This window comes from Gekko japonicus, unplaced genomic scaffold, assembly GCF_001447785.1.
Source record: "Gekko japonicus isolate JY-2015 unplaced genomic scaffold, Gekko_japonicus_V1.1 scaffold923, whole genome shotgun sequence".
NCBI classification, from domain to species: Eukaryota; Metazoa; Chordata; class Lepidosauria; order Squamata; family Gekkonidae; genus Gekko; species Gekko japonicus.
The window spans coordinates 163401-184482 of NW_015171530.1; the positions used below are offsets into that span (position 1 = coordinate 163401).

At 49.4% G+C, this 21082-nt stretch overlaps 2 protein-coding genes across 7 annotated transcripts; one reads left to right on the plus strand and one right to left on the minus strand.

Moving 5' to 3' along the window:
* Positions 1 to 1498: 1498 nt before the first annotated feature.
* PAGR1 (PAXIP1 associated glutamate-rich protein 1) lies at positions 1499 to 8622 on the minus strand. Of its 3 annotated transcripts, XM_015419581.1 has the most exons (5): positions 7812 to 8203; positions 5951 to 6050; positions 3071 to 3467; positions 2868 to 2950; positions 1499 to 1695 (listed from the first exon to the last, which is right to left on the minus strand). In XM_015419581.1, exons 3-5 carry the CDS (start codon positions 3463 to 3465, stop codon positions 1511 to 1513), a joined length of 663 nt encoding a protein of 220 aa, XP_015275067.1. In that variant the 5' UTR covers positions 3466 to 3467; positions 5951 to 6050; positions 7812 to 8203; the 3' UTR covers positions 1499 to 1510. The 3 variants fall into 3 exon arrangements, with proteins under 3 accessions (XP_015275067.1, XP_015275070.1, XP_015275068.1); XM_015419584.1 differs by lacking the exons at positions 5951 to 6050; positions 7812 to 8203 and adding an exon at positions 8551 to 8622; XM_015419582.1 differs by lacking the exon at positions 5951 to 6050 and having other exon boundaries at positions 7812 to 7820.
* Positions 8517 to 20239, plus strand: KIF22 (kinesin family member 22). Of its 4 annotated transcripts, none has more exons than XM_015419578.1 (13): positions 8517 to 8577; positions 12753 to 12958; positions 13482 to 13609; positions 13760 to 13908; positions 14177 to 14617; positions 14708 to 14861; positions 15731 to 15857; positions 15975 to 16152; positions 16879 to 16999; positions 17086 to 17162; positions 18231 to 18434; positions 19355 to 19414; positions 20150 to 20239. In XM_015419578.1, the coding sequence occupies exons 2-13, from the start codon at positions 12759 to 12761 to the stop codon at positions 20192 to 20194; spliced, it is 1884 nt and encodes a 627-aa protein (XP_015275064.1). In that variant the 5' UTR covers positions 8517 to 8577; positions 12753 to 12758; the 3' UTR covers positions 20195 to 20239. The 4 variants fall into 4 exon arrangements, with proteins under 4 accessions (XP_015275064.1, XP_015275063.1, XP_015275065.1 ...); XM_015419577.1 differs by lacking the exon at positions 8517 to 8577 and adding an exon at positions 8986 to 9013; XM_015419579.1 differs by lacking the exon at positions 8517 to 8577 and adding an exon at positions 8986 to 9013 and having other exon boundaries at positions 15752 to 15857.
* Positions 20240 to 21082: the final 843 nt, after the last annotated feature.

Consider the following 21082-nt stretch of genomic DNA (forward strand, 5'->3'; position numbering starts at 1 on the left):
CTACGAAACGGACCACTGATGTGCTCTTCTGTCTCGAGAGGATGCGGTGACTTGTCCTGTAGCTCTTTTGGACCTGGTGTCTCTGGGTTGCTTTTCACTTTTGGTGCACCCAACCTGGGTGGGTCCCTCTGGCCAGCTCTCTTCTCCTCTGGGTCTAACCTTTCAGGGGCTGCCTCAGGTGTGGATGCTGCCAAAGTCCATCGAAGCCCCATGAGCCTGTGGTTTTAGTGTCATGGACCTCTCTGTGTTGGGGGGGGGAATGGTGAGGGAGAAGCAAGACCAGTTAAACACTCTGCTTCAACCTGTCTGTGATCCTCGGTTAATTTCCTACCCTCTGTCTGTATTGCAAAGTTTGTGCGGTGGGACTTAGTCCCCCAGATTCCTGCTAACCAACCTGTACTCCAATAAAGAAATCATTAGATTCCCCCCACCTCTCTGTCCCACATGTGTTTTGTTGCAAGTATTCAGACGCCTTTTGATCATCGTTAATCTGACGTGTTTTATTAGAGCAGAACCACAGCCCCCCACAAAAGAAATCACCGCTTGTCCAGTAAATCTCAAAATGGCCAAAGTTTTGTGATCCGGGAGGTCCAAGACATCACAGCTCTAGAAAGTTAACGACCGAGAAAATTCCTGCCCCAGAAAAGGCTTCCAAAGGGAATGAAGAGGTCACTAAACATCAAGGAGAGACGCGCCCCTGGAGGTGCATGGATGCCCTCCAAGTGTCATGGTCAAGATGGCTTTGCATAGGGACAGGAGGGGGCATCAAGGGACTGCGTCCCCCCCCCCGCCACCAGTGTTTCTGTACAAAGGCAGACGAGTCCTTCTGCCAGCCTTTTGCACCCATTAGGTTGCACTGCCACCCTTTTTGCTGGTGGCACCAACAAGGCTTAGCAGCTTATGAGTCTCCCAAGTAATTCCTTTGCCTTCTGCCAATTCTTGCTAAATTTTAGTGCCATAAAAAAGCACCTTGTTAAAAATTTCTCAGCTTCCTGAATTCAACTGTCAGTGCTTGATGTACTCCGCTTCCTTCTCACTCTTCCTCGCACTCTTTCTGTGCCAACCAGAAATACAGAGAGTGGTTTCCCAGCATCTGCAGTTCTCAACATATTTAACAGGCTCTCCTTTCCGACCTGGGATGGGGAGGAGGGGGAGAGAGGCGGGCAAGGGCTGCATGCAGAGTGCCCATCCACCCCGCTGGCGCCACTTTCTTGGCTGATGCCCACCCCCGCCTCCTGATTCACCCACCAATTTCTGGGGGGGGGGAAACAAACCAACCCCAAATCTAGACATTAGTAAGTCAGTAAACAAACTCATGGAGTTTGATCATTCCTGAATAACTCCAAGGAAATACCTCCTGCAGCCAGTGCAGGATCTGAGCTGAAGTCCAAGACGCCGCCTGAAGTAGCGTGGCAGTGTGTCGATCTGCTTTAGCATTCAAAAACTCAGCAGCCTTTTGCTCCATTCAGCCAACCCCCAAGGGTCAAAAAGCCCATCTTCTTCATGGCTGTCAGTATTTGCGCTGGCGCAAGAAAAGGCCCGGGGGCCGTTTCGGAGTGGGCACATCATCCGAGTCCAGGTCAAAGAGGTCCCTGCCGGTCTTCAAAATCTGCTCCTCTAAGACTTTGTGGCGCTTCATGTCGGACAGCACCTTATCCAGGCGGGCCTCCCGCTTCTGGCTCTTCGCTGAAGACCCTGCAAAATGGAATTTTTAAAAAATAGGACTTGAGAACTTCAGGCAACAGGAGCAAGGGGAGGGCCAAGATTTTCAAAGGGAGAGGCAGACCTCGACCCCAAAGGATCGCTAGGAAACCACTCCGCTCAGTCCTGCCTTCCATCCCTGACTGTGTGATGGAGGTGAATGAGCATCTCCCTGCACATTCCGGTTGACTAGATCAGGGTCAGCGGGACATATTCTTACGGTCTTCTGCATAAGCCTGGCAAGTTTCCCCTTTGGTGACCTGAAAGCATGCCAAATAGACTCTCTTCCTCCCTTTTCCACTCTACGACATCTAACAGCCACAAACTCTGCCGGCCAAGCTTTCCTCGGGATGGCTTGAACAGCCAATTCCGGCATGGAGGAGCAAGGCTTAATCTAGGATTCCAGGGGTGAAGGGGTGGGGGAAGGACAGGACCTAAGGACGGGACCGTGGAACAGGAACAAGGAGGCTGGCACAGGGTGAATCAGGGTAAGGATGGAAGTGGGGCCCCCTGGGATACAGGAAGGCGTGGCAAACACCAAGGCTTGCAATTATATGCACAATTAGACCCGACATAGGCGCAGATGCTGGGCGGATTTAAAGGGAGTGGTCAGACAACAACATCTGGGAAGCGCCCCGCAGCCGTCAGCAACCCGTTCTGCTCCGCCACAGAAGCGTAGTTAAAAGACACCAGGGAAAATCTGGTAGTAAACGGGTTGTGATGGGCCACGGACAGACTTTCCCATGTCTGATCGCTCCAGCGTGCTCTCATGGCATCGGGATGGTCTGATCAGGCCATCCTGACTCTGTGCCATTGTTTTTTTCCCCTTTCGCAGTATGCACATTATCACAAACTCCGTAGGGAGCCCTCGGCGAGAAGGTGCGATTCATAGATCCCTCGGTTAAGTGCATGGGGGAAAAACAGCACACACACACAAAATAACGACTCACCCGCAGTTGCGTCTGATCACGCACTGACGGACTGTGCCCGCAGCTTCAAAGGGAGGCGTGAGCATGCAACTGCAGGTCAAATTCCTCCAGAGGAAATAGCCTCACTCCCCCCCCCATTTTTTTCTGGCACGTGTGACCGCAACCCAAGTTTTCTGAAAAGGGCAGGAGTCCAAAGAAGGTTAGTGCAGGGAAGGATGGCTTTCCTTGGTCACATACCAGGGGTTCTCCGGCGATCGATCAGGGAGCTTTTGGGTGAGATGGGCTCATCGTCAAAGTCAAACTCTGTCAGCACGTGAGGCCTGGAGGAAACAGAGAAAACCAGAATCAACACAGCCCTCCCTGGAAGCGGCTCCTTGACCCCCTCCCCCAATCCTTCCTCCTGTCCCTTCATTCAAACTTCAGGCCCCTGCTGCGCTCACTTCTCTTCCTCCTCCTCTTCCGGATTGTCAGGCTGCCCCTCAGATTTATCCTCGTCTTCGCTGTCAGGCTCCGGGGTGGGGTTGCGTCGGGGCAGGATCTCCGTCTGGATCTCCAGAGTCCCCTGGGAAGCAATGAGTTCGTAGAGGCGCCGGATCTCCACGGGAGGAGGCATCCAGGTGTCCGGAGAGTCCAGCTCCTCGTCGCTGCAAGGCACGCACCAATCCTCCTCGGCGGATTCGCCTCCCTCTCCCGCCTGCTCCCCCTCTGCTTCTCCTGGCACCTCCTCCCGCTCCTCCACGGAGGCAGCCAGCTCAGAGGCGGGCCCGTCTTCCACTGCCAAGGACTGCATCCCCGAGGTCACTTCTCCTTCCTCCACAGTGCTGGCCTCCTCCATTGCTGCGAGAGAGGGAGACCACAAAACTGAAGGCGAGACTTTTCAGACCCAAATGCAGCGGGGCCAAGGCTGGCCTGGGTCCACACAGCAGCCATTCTGGAGCGGGCCCTCCACAAAACAGCAGGAGGCGTAAGACAGCGGGGGAGGGGGGGGAAGGGCGGGGATTTGAACTGGTGAGCTCGGTCTCAGATCTCCTCTGAGCTACGGAAGAGCTACATTTGAGTCCAGTAGCGCCTTAGAGCCAGTCTGGTGTAGTGGTTAAGTGCGCGGTCTCTAATCTGGGAGAACCGGGTTGGATTCCCCACGCTTGGCAGGCAGGACACGACAGCTACAAGACCGAGTTGCTATCAGAAAAAGCTTGGCCATGATCTGAGCTTGCAAGGTGACCTTTAAGCAAGTCATAGCCTAGAAGCTTCAGCCTGCAATATGGGGATAATAACATTTCCTCTGCCTTATGAGGTTGTCGCGAGGATTATAACCCAAAAAAACCAACACAAATGGTACATATTATTGTCTTAAAAGGCTGCTTTGTGGCTTAACTAAAGAAGGGGGGGGGTTCCCAGCTCTTGCCCAGTTTGCCAAGAAACAGTCATCTTACCAGGAAAGTCGGAGCAAGGCTGAAGAGCCTGGGACTTTTCAATTTAGAAAAGACATGACTGGGGGGGGGGGGGCATGACAGAAGTTTATAAAATTATGCACGGGGAGGGAGTTGACAAAGATAGGCTGCGGTCACATGGAACATTAGCCATGCAAGAGAGATGGAAGACAGGTGGATTTTCCAGGCGCGATCTCACCGGCACATCTAGGAAGCGTAGCGCTTCCGTGGCACAACCAAGGCTTCCTGCCGAAAACACACAGCAAAAAACTAGTACCTCGGAGGTACTAGCACTAGTCGCGCGGAGGTACTAGTTTCCGGAAACCGCGGGGCAACGGCGGGCATCTGATCACGTTTCTGGTGGCATCCGGCGCCCGCCCATGTCCCCTTGCAAAAAAGGTGTTTTTCCCCCCAAGTCTCCGTGGATGCGCACACACTCCCAACGGAGCATGCGCATTTTTGGTGTACACACAAAAAAAACCCAGTTTGCCGCACCGCTTCTTTCTTGTGCGTAGGATTGTCCTGTGATCGGCACCTCTCCCTACCCACGGGACCTCCACGGGAGGTCTGATCGCTTAACCACGTGTTAGTTTGCCCCGGGGCAAACAGCCACGCTTCCCCCCCGCATTTTCCTGCCCGTGTGACCGGAGCCACAATTTTTTCCCCTCTCCTAAACTACTGGAACTTGAGGGCCTCCAATGAAGCTGATGGGCAGTGGATCCAGGATGGACAAAAGGAAATAGTTCTTTATATAGAGGGTGACTAAAATGTGGAGTTCACTGCCAGAGGATGTAGTGATGGCCATAGGCAATGCTCCCTCTAAGCTGTGAAGTCTTGTGAGCAAAACTTCTACTCTGTGAGCTACTGGCATTAAAGTTGTGAGTGAGCGATTTGGCTACTGCATAAAATGAGTTTGGTCTGGAGCCGTCCTTCCTGAGCGAAGACAAAAATGTGTGAGCTGAAGGCTAGAAAACTGTGAATTAGCTCACACTAACTCAGCTCAGAGGGAATACTGGCCATAGGAATTAACAGCTTTAAAAGGGGATTTGATTCATGGAGGATGAGTCTATCAATGGCTACTAGCCATGGGGACTGAGGGGAACTTCCAAATTCAGAGGCACTATTCATCTGAATCCCAGAACCAGGAAGCAACATGAGCGGAAGGCCTTGGCCTCTATACCCTGTTGTTGGCCCTCTAGAGGAACTGGTTAGCCACTGTGAGACAGGATGCTGGACTAGATCGGCCTGCGCTCAAAGGGCTTCCCACCACCACCCCGAAAGGTGCCCAGGTGAACACAAGCAGCGGCAACTCTATCGCAGTTGCTCCCCCTTCACCCACAACTAGCCAGCACAAGCCAAAAACAGCACAATCGAGTGTCTGTTCCTCTTCACTGGCTATAATATTCTTAAAGCTCACTTTTCCTCTGGTCCTTGTTACTTGATATGCACTTATCCAAGGAGTTTTTCTCAATTTAAAAATATCCAGCAAGAATTCACACACAATTAATTTAATGGCATTTCACTACAGCAAGAATTCCATCAGCCTTTATTCCGCCAAAGTTTAGAATTTGAACTTGATCTTTTAAACTTCGGGCCTCTCCCCAGGGTCTGATGGATGAGAATAATGGAGATCCTACTACATGGCCACTGGCATACAACCAACTTGCTACACATTACTTAGCTTATTTATACAGCCTGCTTTCCTCGAAAAGGCTGAAGAGGGATTAGAGAAGAAAAATGTACTCACAAGACATCCAATGAACAAGGCGAAGACAATGTGAGCAATAAGGAAGAGAGTGCACTGCCTACGGCAAAGGTATTGTGTGGGTTTAATGCACTCATAGATTATTGTGGCCCAGCAGACAAAAAATGATGCAGGCAGGAAAATACCTTTTATTAGGAGCCCTCAAAATTACAGGGAGAGGAAATCTCTGCACGGAGAAGCAGTCTTTGTGGGTGTGGCTTCCTACGGGGTATTCGCAACCCAAGCCTAGAATTATGGAGAATAGAAAGTCGTTACTTTCCAGAGAAACATCTGAAAGATGACACACAGTGGTGAATCCATGGTAACGGTCAGAGCAGATTTGATGCTGGGAGTTTTGTGAAGGAGCACCTAAAAACTTTTTTGCTGTTTTAAAAAGCACATGCACCTGATTTTTAAAATCACACACACAAAACAACTTAGGAATTTATTCACAGTTCTCAGCATCACATCTCATTTGGCTGTTAATTTGTGCTCATTAAATGAAGTCTGATTCTATTGCTTTGCTGAGTTTTATCAACATACAGTTCTAAGAGTCTAGTAGTATGTTAAAGACTAACAAAATATGTATCCACGTAAGCTTTTGGGAGTCAGCTAATTTCTTCAAATGTCAAATTAGTTGTATTTCCTTTTGTTTCTCCTGAACCTTCCCCCCCACCCCGAAGACTTCCTTGAGTGCTCCCAAGTTCTAGTATTATGGGAGAAAAAGCTCTCTCTAGCCACTTTCTCCAGCCCATGCACAGTTTCATAAATCTCTATCATATGTCTCCTCTTAGCTGTCTTTCTTCTCGACTGGTAAATCCTGGAGTCTCCAGCTCATTTCTCAGAAATATAAGAGGAAAGGCAACGGAAACCGCCATAGTTATACTTAACTACCTAATGCAGGGGTGGCCAAACTGCGGCTCGGGAGCCACATGTGGCTCTTTCACACACATTGTATGGCTCCCAGCTGGGGAAGTGAAGGGGAGGCATACCACCCCCTCCCTCCCATCTATTTGCTTTCTTTGTTTCTCTGTCTCTCTCTCTCTTTCTTTCCACCTCTTTCATGCTTTCTTTCCACCTCTCTCTTTTTCTCTTTCTCTTAGACAAATAAATATCATTAGCAAACAAATAAATATCATTAGCAAACAAATAAATATCATAAATATGTTTTTACCCCTTTTATTTTTTGCAGTCTCATTTAATGTTAATAAAAACAAATTTGCATATTTTAAAATAAAAACATGCATATAATATTTGCTCATGTTCTGCGGCTCTAAAACATCTGACATTTATTCTATGTGGCTCTTATGCTGAGCAAGTTTGGCCACCCCTGACCTAATGGATGCACCATGCACCTGAAGAAATGAGCTCTGACTCACAAAAGTGTACACTCAAGTAAAACAATCTTAGGTTTTAAGGATTCCTATTTACTTTTGCTGCTACAGGCCAACCTGACTACTCAGCTGGAATTTTTATGTACACAAGCCACTTTTCAGCTATATTACAACAGGAATATGAACTGCATTAGCAACAAAAATACATACCACCTTGTTTCAAATGGCACAAGCAGATTTTCAAATTATATATAGATATCCCTTAAACTACACGAATTTCTTCCTTTCTTATACCGAGGAATAGGGGAAAACCTTCAGTCAACTGTAAACAGGAACAGTTAACATCCCAATCTGAAATTTTAGTTCTACATTTAAAACTTTTTTAAACAACCAGCCTTAAGAATTGCACAACTATGGGTGTTTTCACACACACACTAAATAACACACTTTCAATGCACTTTGCAACTGGATTTTACCGTGTGGAATGGCAAAATCCACTTGCAAACGGTCGCTGACGTGGACTGAAAGGCATTCTTTAACATGTGTGAAAGTGCCCATTATCTGAAAAATCACTTCTCTGGACGCGCGATCCAGCCACCGTTAAGCACATCTCAGAACCTTACGGAAAGACTTAATGCAAGAGCTTCACGGCTGCTCCTCTTCGCACACTTACTTGGGAACAAGCTCCCACTTAACTAGGTGGGATTTACTTCTGAGTAGGGTCGATCTGTCATTGTAGGGTGCGCGTTTCCGAGCTCGCCACCCAGCTCTTCATCAGGCGAGCCGTGAAAGAAAGCAACCCGGGTGGAATCCGCCTAAGCAAACCCTCCCCGCCACTGAACTCAGCCCCGACGGCTTCCAAAGGCTGGGCAGTCTCTGGTCCTCAAGCCCTTTAAGACAGGAAGAACACACGAGCGCCCTGCCGAGGCTCAGAAGGCCCCCGGGATTCGGCCTCCTCCTGCTGGGAACGAATCACGGCTAACGGGGACCTGCGCTCAAAAGGTTCCCTCCCCCACCGCCCCGAAAGGTGCCCAGGTGAGCACAAGCGGCGGCGACTCTATCGCAGTCGCTCCCCCTTCACCCACAACTAGGCAGCACAAGCCGAAACCCGCACAATCGAGCGCCCATTCCTCAGCATCCTTCGCTCAGCGATGAGGGAAGATGGGCCATGCCTTCTCAAAGGCGCATGCGCCGCTCTTTTGAAACTTCCGCACGTCCCCTTGCCGTTTTGTAAGCACACCCTGCCCCGCCCCCTCTTCATTTAAAGTCTACGAACAGGTCCCAGTGGCATCTTTCAAGACCAACAAAAAATTTATTCAAGGTGCGACACCTGGCATAAAATTGTGTTGGTCTTGAGGGTGCCACCGGATCCTAACTTTCTTCTATGGCTTCAGACCAACCCGGCTGCCCACCTGGGTATATCTTTAAAAGCCTACGAGGTTTGTTTCCTCCAACGTCTTCCCGCTTGAGTACGCATGCCCGAGGCGTTGTGGAAGCGGCTGGCTACTCACGCGCAAGCGCACCTGGCGGGTGGTGATGGCGCGCACGCGCAGTGGTCCCCGCTTTCCCTGCCCATTGGCCTGCTTCGGGTGGATGGGGCGGGCTTAGCGCCAAATACAAACGGAGGTTGGGGAGCTTTTCAACGCTCCTTTGTGTGCGAGCCGCTTCGGACTGAACGGGCTGGCGAGTGGCTGCATGGAGCGGTCCGTAGCGAATTACGTTCCCTCGCAGCAGTCGGCCAGGGTTTAGGCTCTGTTGAGCTAGAAGTTGGAAGAAGAGTTGGTTTTTTATACCCCGCTCTTCACTACCCGAAGGAGTCTCGGAGCGACTCACAATCGCCTTCCCTTCCTCTCCCCACAACAGACACCCTGCGAGGTAGGTGAAGCTGAGAGAACTCTTTCGAGGACCGCTCGTGAGGGAACTGTGACTGACCCAAAGGTCACCCAGCGGGCTGCATGTGGAAGAGGAGTGGGGAATCGAACCCGGTTCTCCCGATTAGAGTTTGCCACTCTTAACCACTAAACCACACTGGCTCTCGGGGTCCCTAAAAGTAGGGTTGCCAACCTTCAGGGAGGGGGACTGGCGATCTCCTGGAATTGCAACTGACCTCCAAACCCCGGAGATCAGATCCCCTGGAGGAAAAGGGTAGCTTTACAGGGTGGACTGAATGGCGTTATATTCCCCTGAGGTCCTTCCCTTTCCCAAACCCGGCCGTCCCCATGCGCCCTCCCAGAGTCCCCAGGCGCCCTCCCAGAGTCCCAGAACCTAAAAGGGTAAGTATATCTAGGCTCTGCCTGTGCGATGGGGAGGGCTGGTATCTGAAGGAATGCTGCCTTAGATTCGGTCAGATTCTTCTAGTGAAGAAGAAAATGTGTGTCTGTAAACGGCTTTGGGTGCTGGAGGTGCTATACAGGTGAGGCCAGTGTGGTTTGCTGGTCATAGGGAACATCCAGGTTAAGATCTCCACTCTGATGTGGAGGCTGCTTGGGGGGTTTACATCACTCACTACCTCGCAGGGTGGTTGTTGTGAGGCCGAAATGGAGGAGGAGAGAGCAATGTTGTAAGCTATTTTGGATTCCCACTGGGGGGGGAAGTGGGGTATAAATGTTTTAAGTAAATAAACATTGCTATTGAATAGCAAACTGTGTGGCCCTTGTATGGGTGAAGAGCCATGTATCAAGGCTATTCCCAGACAAGTTAGGGGACTCCATCTACTTGGGGAACTCTCCAGGTCACCAGGAAAATATGGCTTAGTAAATCAATTAAAATTGGACTGAACACAGGATGCTGTATAAGACTGAGTCAAACTTCTGCTAATGTCTACTCTGGCAGTGGCTGCCCAGGGTCTCAGGTGGAGATTTTTCACATCACCTGCTGATTGATCTTTTCTTCGCTGAGAGTGCCAGAGATTGAAACTGGGATCTTCCGTGGGCAAAGCTATGGTCTCACTGCAAACTGATGTGACTCCAGAATGGGAGGGAATTTTGAGAAAAGCGGGGTGCCAGTGGGTCTTTCCAACCACATTCCGTTTCTCCCAGTCTCTTGGTGACTAAAGGCCCCGGTCACACGGCAAAGTTGCTGCGGGAGAGGCACGGATGGTGGGCAGATTATCTGGGCACGATCACACTCCAACATCTGGGAAGTGGAGCGCACCCGTGGCTTACCACCAACAATGCGAGTTAAAAAACTAGTACCTCCAAGGTACTAGTAAACGTTTGCCACGGGCTGCCTCCAGACGCCTGTGGTTTGATCGCGCTGGAGCGTGGCATTCCCCTCTGGTCCCTTGTTTACCCGCTGGCACCGAGGGAAGGACCCGTGGTGTGCAGCCGGCGCGTCTGATCGCGTAATCAAACTGCGCCGGGGCAATTAGCCACGCCTCCCCGCCGCCGCCGCGATATCCGGCCCGTGTGATGGGGGCCAATATTTATTATATTCTACCTTTCCTCCATTATGGAATTCAGCGTGGTTTAGGGCTCCCATGTAAGTAATAGGCAGAATCAGACCTATCTCACCTTCAAATCTGTTTGCTGTTACCATATTCTTTCCAACTGTACCCTCAGCCTAATTGACCCCTGTGAATGAATACATTTTCTCCTGGGAGGCTGGCAAGGAGAAAGCCTCCACTTTGCATTGTAACGTTTATTTCTTTCTAGGCAGAGGTGGAAGTCAGTTCCCTTTTACCTCAGCCACTGCCCCCTATATTGGGGGTGGTGCCTCAGCCCACCTACAGACAAAAGGGATGGTCCAGCTTCCCCCTTCTCCCCTCCCCCTTCTTCAGGCAGGGAACAGAGAGTTGAGGGTGTCAAGTTCTAGAGAGGCTTGAGGAAGGAATTTTTTGGAGATGACAGGAAAAGCTTCCTTGACTTGGGCTGACTGGGGTCAAGGGAGTGGAGTATCAGAGATTATAAAATCTTGCCAGAGGAAGGTGGTCTCTTTTCCTGGGATGCTGAGACCATGAGAGGAAACACAAAGACCTCTCCTCTGGGAAGGTGGCCATTTTTGACCATGTGCTCACCGGGAACTTCAAGGTAATTGGAACTCTGTAGAGAACTAGAACATCTGAGCTAAAGGGCCTGTCCTATATTTTAACAACTGACAGGGCATGTACAGAGGAAGGGACAGAGGATTTGCGTTTTTACCAATTTCTTTTGGATTCCTTGCTCAATCTGGTGCTGTGCTAAAAGTATACCTGTAAACATTTTATTAAATACTTACTTCATAGCTTTTAATGCTGGGAGCGGTTTTCTGTACCACATAGACTTCCACCATCTGGAACACGCTATCTGAAGGGGGGCAGGGGAAAGGCAGGCAGATGGCAAGTGCCTGTTCCTCCAAGGGCACCCAAGGCAGTAATCTATCCCCATGGTGACCAGGTGCTAGGCAGTGGAAGACACTGAGCTGAACTTGGAAGGGAAGCTGGGACTCCTGATTCTCCCAGTGGGAAATCCCGACAATTATTAAGTGGTAGTGGCAGGCTATCCGAGAGTGGAAGTTGGGAACCCCTAGGAGGGCAGGGTAGAATAGGGCCTGCAGGTCAGAGCAGGCTGGTTCCGCTACAACCACCCGCCCATTCACCATGTTAAGCTTAGTTTCAGAGGTCTGTTGCCTAAGAATATGGAGGTTGCCTTTAGTCATCATGGTTAGTAGTGGCTGATGGACCTCTCCTCCATGAATCTGTCTACTCCCTTTGTAAAGCGAACAAAACCAATGACATCTTCACTATATACCCTGACAGCAGATCTCACAATTTCAATATTTTGAACCGCAGGTGCTTTTTAACCATTGTTGACCATTTGCAGTTATATGGTAGTATGGTTGTTTTGCCAGTTTGGCGTAGTGGTTAAGTGTGCGGACTCTAATCTGGGAGAACCGGGTTTGATTCCCCACTCCTCCAGTTGCACCTGGTGGTGTGACCTTGGGTCAGTCACAAGCTCTGGCACAGCTGTCCTTGAAAAAGAGCAGTTTGTGTCACAGCTCTCTCAGCCCCACCCACCTCACAGGGTGTCTGTTGTGGGGAGGGGAAGGGAAAGGAGTTTGTAAGCCGCTCTGAGACTCCAAGTGAAGGGCGGGGTATAAATCCAATCTCTTCTTCTTCTGCCTGCTTACCCTAATGACTTCATGTCTATTTATGCCCCCAAGTAAGCTAGTGACTTGGATTGGGCACCTAATGTGTGGATCAGTGTGAAGTGCTAGCCTAGTTTTACCTGTTAAGTTTCATCCTGAAAGGAGTCATAAAAGCCAAATTAAGCACATACAGTTTTTCTTGTAAAAATAACATTAATTTCATTTGTGGTGCAATACCCCACGTCCTAGCTTTGGTACCTCCTGATTAGCAAGAGACTTGAAAATATGATTGGAAATGTGTGGATGGAGACTGAGTCTGGATGAGGCTGCAGCAGTTATCTGTTACCCTAGTACCTGGCTAGTTATGAACAGTGGGGCTGTGTCGCTCCAAATGGCTGCTGGTGCTTCCCGAGGCTAACAATGACAGAAGTTTCCAGTTTCACAGGAATGTAGAGATCACAATTGAAAACCCAGTAAATGTTTCTTGGCGTATGGGGTTAGGGTTGTCAGTTGCTGTTCTGTCTAACCCCCAAACCTTTTCTCATCGTAGGTATTCATGACGACTAGCCAACGACTAAGTCAGGCCGAGTTCCGGCGAGTCTCCACTAAAGCACAAGCCCGGGTGCGGGTTTGTGTGCGACTGCGGCCTTGTGTGGGAACTGGACAGGGTCAGAATGCCCCCTGTGTGCGAGGGGTGGACTCCCACTCCCTGGAGATCCTCAACTGGAGAAATGAGATGGAGACAATGAAGTACCGGTGAGTTGGGCAGAGGATTCAGGAGGACTGGGTTCCTCCTGACCCATAGACCCAGGGTCAGTGAGTATAATTTCCCAGGGCAGCCATGTTGGCTCTGGTAACTGATGTACTCCCACTCAAGGGCTCTTCAGCGCTCTTGTGCCACCCACCCAGTGAAAGCAGGTCCATGGACACCTCCCCCTTTAGGCACTTCCCTGCTTGCAACCATTTGCCTCCGTCTTGTTTCACATGTGGGAGTGAGTGAATGAGTGACAAGGGAAGAACTCTCCCAGCGCCTCTGTTGCTGTTTGCACTGTGAGGGAGCAACCCCAAAGAGTCCTTTGCTATATTTTGGCTCGGGGGTGTGTGTGCCAAGGGTGCACAGTGGTGCTCCCTCTACAGGGGAAGGTACTTTAGATGTTATGGCTGTGCTGGGGAAGCACTTGAGGGTTGGATTTGACCTCCAGTTGCCTCTTCTACCTTTAGAAACCACTGGTTTTCTAAAAAAGCCAGTGGCCTACAATCATGCCTCCTTTCCGACCAGGTTCGATGCCTTTTATGGCGAAAAAGCCACCCAAAATGACATCTACATGGGATCAGTTCAGCCTGTCCTGCGCCATCTGCTGGAGGGGCAGAATGCCAGCATCTTGGCTTATGGACCTACCGGAGCAGGTGAATATCAAGGGAGGGGGCAAATGGACTAAACCAACCTAGAGGAGCTGAAGTCAAGAAGTGGGCTGGAATTGGGAACTGACCCAGAACTCTTCTCTGAATTTCTCCCCCCCCCCCCCACACACCCCTTTTCTATCACCAAAATGGCAGGTAAAACACACACCATGTTGGGGAGTCCGGATCAGCCAGGGGTGATACCACGGGCGCTTCGGGATCTCTTGCAGATGACGAGGAATGCTTCGGGGGATGAGTGGAAGTACTCTATTTCCATGTCCTACCTGGAAATATACCAAGAGAAGGTAAAAGATGATGAACTAGAGCTCTGTGAGTGAGCAATGACGCGTAGCGGGGAGGAAGACCTGGGAGATGAGATTTGGGGAGAACCTGGCATAGAACAAGATGGGGAGGGAGGAGCTGGGCATCATGGGAAAAGCGTTGTCCTTTGGCTTGCAACAGGGGATGCCAGCACGGCTTCTGTTCTCGTCCTCCCGTTAGCATTTTGTCGAAGGTTGCCGATGCAGCCAGCGCTCCCTCCTGGGACTAGCTGTCCGTCTTGCCATCCCTCAGGTGTTGGATCTCCTAGAGCCCTCCCTCCACGACCTCCCAATCCGAGAGGATCGCAACCACCACATCCTGGTGCCAGGCCTGACGCAGAAGGAGATCACCAGCTTCTCCGACTTTGAAAGCTTCTTCCTGCCTGCCAGCGCCAACAGGACGGTGGCGTCTACACAGCTGAACCAGCGCTCCAGCCGCAGCCACACTGTGCTGATGGTATGGGTGAGCCAGACCCAGGGTTGGCCCCCCTACGCACGCCGGGCCGCCAAACTGTGCCTCATTGACTTGGCCGGCTCGGAGGACAACCGGCGGACGGGCAACAAAGGCCTGCGTCTGAAGGAGAGCGGAGCCATCAACACTTCACTCTTTGTGCTCAGCAAGGTGGTGGATGCCCTCAACCAGGGGCTGCCTCGGGTGCCCTACAGAGACAGCAAGCTTACCCGTCTGTTGCAGGTAGTTGGGTCCTCTGGAAGGCCGGCAAATCTTACCGTCGTTGGGGCAAAGAAGGGGTGAGCTTCTCCTAGACATTCTTTTTCTCTTTAGGATTCCCTGGGTGGCACCGCTCATAGCGTGATCATAACAAACATCGCCCCCGAGAAGAGATACTACTTTGACACTCTCACAAGCCTCAACTTTGCTGCCAAGTCCAAGCAAGTGGTGAATAAGCCCTTCACACAGGAAACCCTGCCCGATATGGGTAAGGAAAAGCCGGGCCTATTTAAGTTTTGAGCAGAACTGGAACAGAAGTCCTGTTGAGAGGAAGCTAAGATTCCCTAGAGCAAAAGGGGGGAAAAGGATTAAAAGAGTTTGAGGGTATGGTATATAAGAAGTTATATAGTAAGAAATTACAGAAGGGACTTGCCATATATGGCTGTTTATTTCTAGTTCTGGGAATATCAAAGTGTAGTTTTGCAAAGATATGGCAACAGATGATTGTTGAAGTAATTACTGAAAAAGAATGGCAAACATTTTCTCCTCTTCTGTTGCTACAGCAATAAAGACAAGGAAGGGAGTGAAGTTCATCAAGGTCATCTGTAACTAATATTTAACTCCATATAAATAAGATGTATCATACAAGCAGTCTGCATGTTGGAAATGTGGAGAAAAGGCAGCTGAACTTACACATTTTAGAAATGTCCAGTGGTGAAAATATTTTGGTCTAAGATTCTTAACAGAAATTTATCATATTATGGAGAGTATCTTCCCTTTAGATCCTAAGGGGGTATTACTTGGACTAATTAATGCATATTGTCCAGAAGTTGGTATAAGGATGATACTTGCCGTGATTACAGTTGCAAAATTGCTATTAGCGTAAAACTGGAAATCTGGTAAACATCTCACAATCAGATCTTGGATTCAAAAAGTATGGTGGGTTGCAAAACTATCAAAATTGTTAGAACTAATTTAATTGCAGTACTGTTGTATTGAAATGTACTTTTCCCCGATGACTGAAAATGTGATTTTAACATATGTATTGTATTGTAAATTTTTTAAAAATAAAAAGTACCGTAAAGAGGGGAGGGGTTCGGGGTGAAAGCCAAATGACGGCCCTAGAATCTCCCGCAGTCTGCCCTTTCTCACCCTCAGCAGCAGCCAAGAGACCTTCTGCAGACTCCAGGGATGCAGAGCTTGAGGCGAAGAGGCCCTGCCTTGAGGAGGACCACCAAACCCAATTGGAGGAGAAGCCGCTCAGGTCAGGCGCCAGGTCTTTTAGCAGTGCGGGTTGAGAGGGAATATGGCTTTTGCTGGTGTGGTAGAAGCTGTGGCCAAGGCGTGATAAAGAAAAGCCGAGTCTTTCTCCCCCCGCCAGTTCCTTGATACCTCTGGAGAATCTTGAGCCGGCCGTGGCCCAACGGCTCTTGCGCCTGGAGGCCCTGGAGAAAGAGCACGCGAGGGCTGGGAGTCATGGGCTGCCCCTCCTCAACACCCCCCGCAAGGCACGGCAGCGCCTTGTGAAGCAGCTGGAAGAGACCCAGCAGAAACTGAAGGTGAGGCTCTTCCTTTCCCTCTCCTAGGAACAAATGTATCCGTGTGGCTCAGATGTCTCCTTTCTCCTCCGTGTTCCAACAGGGTTTCTGTAATAATTAACTGCATGCATGTTTGTTTGTCAAATCATATTCCTATTGATATATTACTCTGTTTAAATGACTACTTAGGACTTTCTTTTTACATGGCCAGTTTGGTGTAGTGGTAAGTGTGCGGACTCCAATCTGGGAGAACCGGGTTTGATTTCCCCACTCCTCCACTTGCAGCTGCTGGATGCCGTTGGGCAAGCCATAGTTCTGTCAGAGCTGTCCTTGAAAAAGAGCAGTTTCTGTCAAGAGCTCTCTCAGCCCCACCTACCTCACAGGGTGTCTGTTGTGGGGAGGGGAAGGGAAAGGAGTTTGTAAGCCGCTCTGAGACTCCTTTGGGTAGTGAAGGACGGGGTATAAATCCAGTCTCGTCTTCGTCTTCTACTTCCAAAATCGGCAGCTGGCAGGCAGCCCTTGAAGCCAACTCAGCACAGTGCACATGGCTGTTATAAGTAAACATCAGTGTCCATGGCTTTCATTTCCAAGGTCCTTGCTAGTCTCTGGCCCCTTCTGCCTTACCCACACGGAAGGATGGGGTGGGTGGGGAGGCCAGCTGATTGAATCTCTGGATCATAACGCCATGCTAGGCCGCGAGCCTGCTAGCAGCATCCCTGATTCTGCTCGACTTCTCTGTCTCTGCAGGCTCTGCAAGAGAGGCAGCAGGAGATGGAAGCCACAGCTGCTCAGAATGAAAAGCCTGGGCCTGCCCCCCGTCTGCCTGCCAAGCCCCGAAAGAAGGCCGTGGTATTGCCCTTCCAGAAAGGTGAGCATACTCGAGAGTCCTGCATCCAGATCTTTTCTCCTCTTTCTTATAAGGTTCGAGCTCTCCCCCCCCCCCTTTCTTTCCAGTGCAGACACCCGAGAAGACCCAGGAAGAAGACACTGTGACCATCATACAACAGAGGAAGAGAGGACGGAAGAGGAAGGTGTGTCTGTGTGTGTCTGTGTGGGTGGGGGGTTGGGACACTCATGGTAAGCAAGAATTGAATGCTTAAAGCTGGATGGAAAACAAAGCCAGAAAGAGGGGAAATGTCAAACCAAAGCAGCACAGGAGCTAGTCAAAGCCAACGGTGTCCCCTGCTCAGCTATCTTTGACACCTTTTTAGTGGAGACTGAATGTAGTGTTCCATATGTGGGAAATGTGGTCTGAACCAGTAGTTTTTGAGCTTTGTACATGGTCTCATCTGCTGACGAAGCCGGTATGCTGCAGAGAATCCTGAGGTGTGATCTAGCCCGTGTTCTTAGCACAGAGCATTTGCCAGGACTGTGGAGCAGCCTCCTCTTTCTGCACGAATGAGGAATATAACAACAGGAAAGAGTATTAGTTTAGTTTTGTGTATTTATGGGCCACCTTGGAACTAAACAGTCCTCGACGTGGTTTACAACAAAAATAGAATACGGTGGTGGTGGTGGTGGGAAGAGCCATCAAGTTGCAGCCAAAGTATGGTGACCCTGTGGGGTTTCCAAGGCAAGACTAACACAGGTCGTCTGCCACTGCCTGCCTCTGCACAGTAACCCTGGACTTCCTTGGTGGTCTCCCATCCAAATCCTAACCAGAGCTGACCCTGCATAGCTTCCAAGGTCGGGCTAGCCTGGGCCATGCAGGGCAATATGGTACAAATCAATTAAAAGCCAGTAAAATACAATCAGAAGGAGGGAGTCAGCTTCCCAATAGTGCCGCTTGCCCTGCCACACTGTACCTTACTGATCTAACTCAAAGGCCCTCTTGTTAAGATACGTCTTCACACCCATCCAGTTGGCCTTTTGGGAAACAATTGTCTTCATCAGCTCCCGAGGAAAGGAATTCCAAAATGGGAGGAGGGAGATCAGTGGTTATGGGCAAACAGTATTTCCGGGAAGCTTTTCCATCACTGCTCATTGAGGTAAACCCATTCACGAGTTTCTGAGATGTGTCGGAAGAGGCCAGGTCAGGAAGTAGTCCAAAGAAGACAGTGTGACATCTCACCCCCTTCTCCCTTTTGATGACTGAGCAGACTTCGGTCTCCAGCTGTGAAAACGAAGCTCCCACCGAATGGGAGATGGCTTTGCGACCTGATTTGCTGGCTCGTGCCAAAGAGAACATCTTGGCCCTCCTGAACACAGGCTCGGAGAAAGATCTCATGGCTCTGCACCGGATTGGCAAAAAGAAGGCTCTGCTCATTGTGGCCTGGAGAGACCTCCACGGGTCGTTTAAGAAGGTGAGTAGACGCTGCAGAGAGTAGGTATCATTTCTCTGGGTGATGAAGCTGTTACTTCCGAGAGGGAATAGCTGTTCGAACAGAAAACACTGTGTGGACTTTGGCCTGCTACCTTAACAGGTAATGCGGTCCTGACCAGTGTTCCCTCTAAGCTGAGTTAGTGTGAGCTAGCTCACAGTTTTTTAACCTGGCTCACACATTTTTGTCTTAGCTCAGTAAGGATGGCTTTAGAGCAAGCTAATTGATGCAGCAGCCAAATCGCTCGCTCACAACTTTAATGCCAGTAGCTCACAAAGTAGAATTTTTGCTCACAAGACTCCACAGCTTAGAGGGAACATTGGTCCTGACTCACTGCTTTGAAAGCCAGTGTGGTGCAGTAGGAAAAAAATATTGGATTAGGAAGACCTGGGTTCAGAAGTTCAATTCATTGGGTGACCCTGAATTAGTCACTTCTTATAACCTAACTCACCTCATCACGGGTGGTAAAAATAGTTACAGTCCAAAATGAGGGCACCAGCGTGGTCTGATAGGCAGAGCTGGTCTTGATCACGGGAGAGCTGGCTTCAAATCGATCTTCTGGGCAGCCTTGAATACGTTGACTCATGCTCAACTGTGGAAGAGAGGAGACACTCGTTCCAGAACAGTGTCCACCATTTAGAGGAGGAGATTTATAGCTGCTATTGTCCAGTTCCACCAGAATACTGGAACCACAGTGGACCTTCATACCGACAGCCTTTTGCATGAGGTCATCTTCCTCACTTTCCAGAGCACAGCTAGCCTGCAGTAGTGTCACTGATCCAGACACAGTTGTGTGTTCCAGGTGTGCCTCATTCTGAGCAGTTCTTATGCCTTGCTTGGTTCTTAGATATGTCCACCTGTGTGATTTGGCAGCTGTATAATGCCACTGCATCTCTCCCCAGGTAGAAGACTTTGAAAAAATTGAAGGGATCTCCGCCAAGCAAGCAGCTTCCTTTATAAAGGTATGCATTCAGTCCTGTTTACAGGAATGGTTAAGGGGGAGACAAGGCAGTGCTGTGTTTCGGTATATCATATTATGTCGAAGCAATTTGTTGGGCTTAAGGAGTAGATTTTTAAGGCTGTATCCTTGGGGTTCAGTCCTGACCTATGGAAATATAAGAGTTTTCCCCAGTAATTTTCGATAGAATCTAGGTTGCACCATTGTTTGCATCTTACCTTCTCTTGTTCCAACGACCCCTATGTACTTCTGACAGCTGGAATGCTCTCACAGCTGCAAAATGAGTGGGCTAATTTGGGGTCACCAAAGGGGTATGTTGCAACCTGAGTAATCCTGTGTAGGAGAGGCTAAACAGGCGGGAGTTCCCTCATCAGCCTCTGTGTCCCATCCAAGAAGTCCCATAGCAGAGAGGCTAGCAAAAAGAGGTCATGGGTGGCACATTGACAGCCTGAAAGCAGAAAGGGGCAATACTTTCAATTTACACACTGCATCACCAGGATGCAGTTTGTTCTGGCGTTTCCTGAGTCACCATTTACATTGTTGTTCCTAAAAAGCTTGAGGATTTGTATTTAGAAGCAGAAGGGAAGAGGCGTTCAGAAATGGGAGCTGTGGAATATCACATTGTGCTTGAAGTCATGTGACGTACTTGTGTGCATGAGAAGATCTGAGACGATAAGCTGTTTTAACATCCTTGTTTTCCTTTCCTCTTCCCCTCTCTCTCCCCACCCTTCCTTTCCAGGCAAATATCCTGAGCTGCCTTGGAAACCTTCAGCCACTAGACTGATTGTACAGTCCACTTCCTCTGCGCCTTGGTTTTTATGAACAATGTTCCGGGTTTAAATTAATTTCTGTGCATTTAATGAATCAAAATGAAATACAACATTCTTACTTTTATCATCTCTTTCTCCAGTCCCTTCTATATGTAATTTGTAGTGGTTAAGTGCGTGGACTCTAATCTGGGAGAACCGGGTTTGATTCCCCACTCCTCCACTCACAGCTGCTGGATGACCTTTGGCTAGCCATAGTTCTGTCAGAGCTGCTCTTGAAAGAGCAGTTTCTGTCTGAGCTCTCTCAGCCCCACCTACCTCATAGGGTGTCTGTTGTGGGGAGGGGAAGGAAAAGGAGTTTGTAAGCCACTCTGAGTGAAGGGCGGGGTATAAATCCAATCTCCTCCTCCTCAACATTCATTACTACAAACACATATAAAACTCAGTACAAAAGGGGGGGGCGTAACCTAAAGTAACGTTCTCTAATCTTATCTGCTAGCTATTTGACCATGCAAAATAAATCCTTACTGATTTCCATAAGGAATGCTCTAACCAGAGACAGTAGCAGTTATAGTATCAACTACACAGTCTGAGATTTTGCAAAGTTAAATGTTTAGGACAAAAGTCAACTCCTGTTCTACTTCCTTCAGTAGGTGAAAGAAAAAATAATAGAGTACTGTAATGGGTGGAGGTAGATGGAGAAGAGAGAATCTGCTTTTATGAGGAGAAAAGCTTGTGGAGTAACAGTGTGAATGGTTTTCAAAAGGTTAAGTGGACTGACTCTCTTAGCAACTAGGTTTCAGGATACTTAGCAAGGCCGAAGAATTCTTGTAACAGTTTAGGCCCAAGCATGGGCTGCATCATATCTAGTTCGAGGGTGTCTAGGATGTTTTTAGTCTATTTCA

Excerpts from the sequence above, each read along its gene's own strand:
- PAGR1 (XM_015419584.1), bottom strand. The coding sequence starts at position 3,465 with ATGGAGGAGGCCAGCACTGTGGAGGAAGGAGAAGTGACCTCGGGGATG. Across the intron at positions 2,951-3,070 it reads GAAGAGGAGGAGGAAGAGAA|GCCTCACGTGCTGACAGAGT; the intron begins GTGAGCGCAGCA and ends TGTTTCCTCCAG. Across the intron at positions 1,696-2,867 it reads CGATCGCCGGAGAACCCCTG|GGTCTTCAGCGAAGAGCCAG; the intron begins GTATGTGACCAA and ends TCCATTTTGCAG.
- KIF22 (XM_015419578.1), top strand. The coding sequence starts at position 12,759 with ATGACGACTAGCCAACGACTAAGTCAGGCCGAGTTCCGGCGAGTCTCC. Across the intron at positions 13,610-13,759 it reads TTATGGACCTACCGGAGCAG|GTAAAACACACACCATGTTG; the intron begins GTGAATATCAAG and ends CCAAAATGGCAG. Across the intron at positions 14,862-15,730 it reads GGAAACCCTGCCCGATATGG|TCTGCCCTTTCTCACCCTCA; the intron begins GTAAGGAAAAGC and ends AATCTCCCGCAG.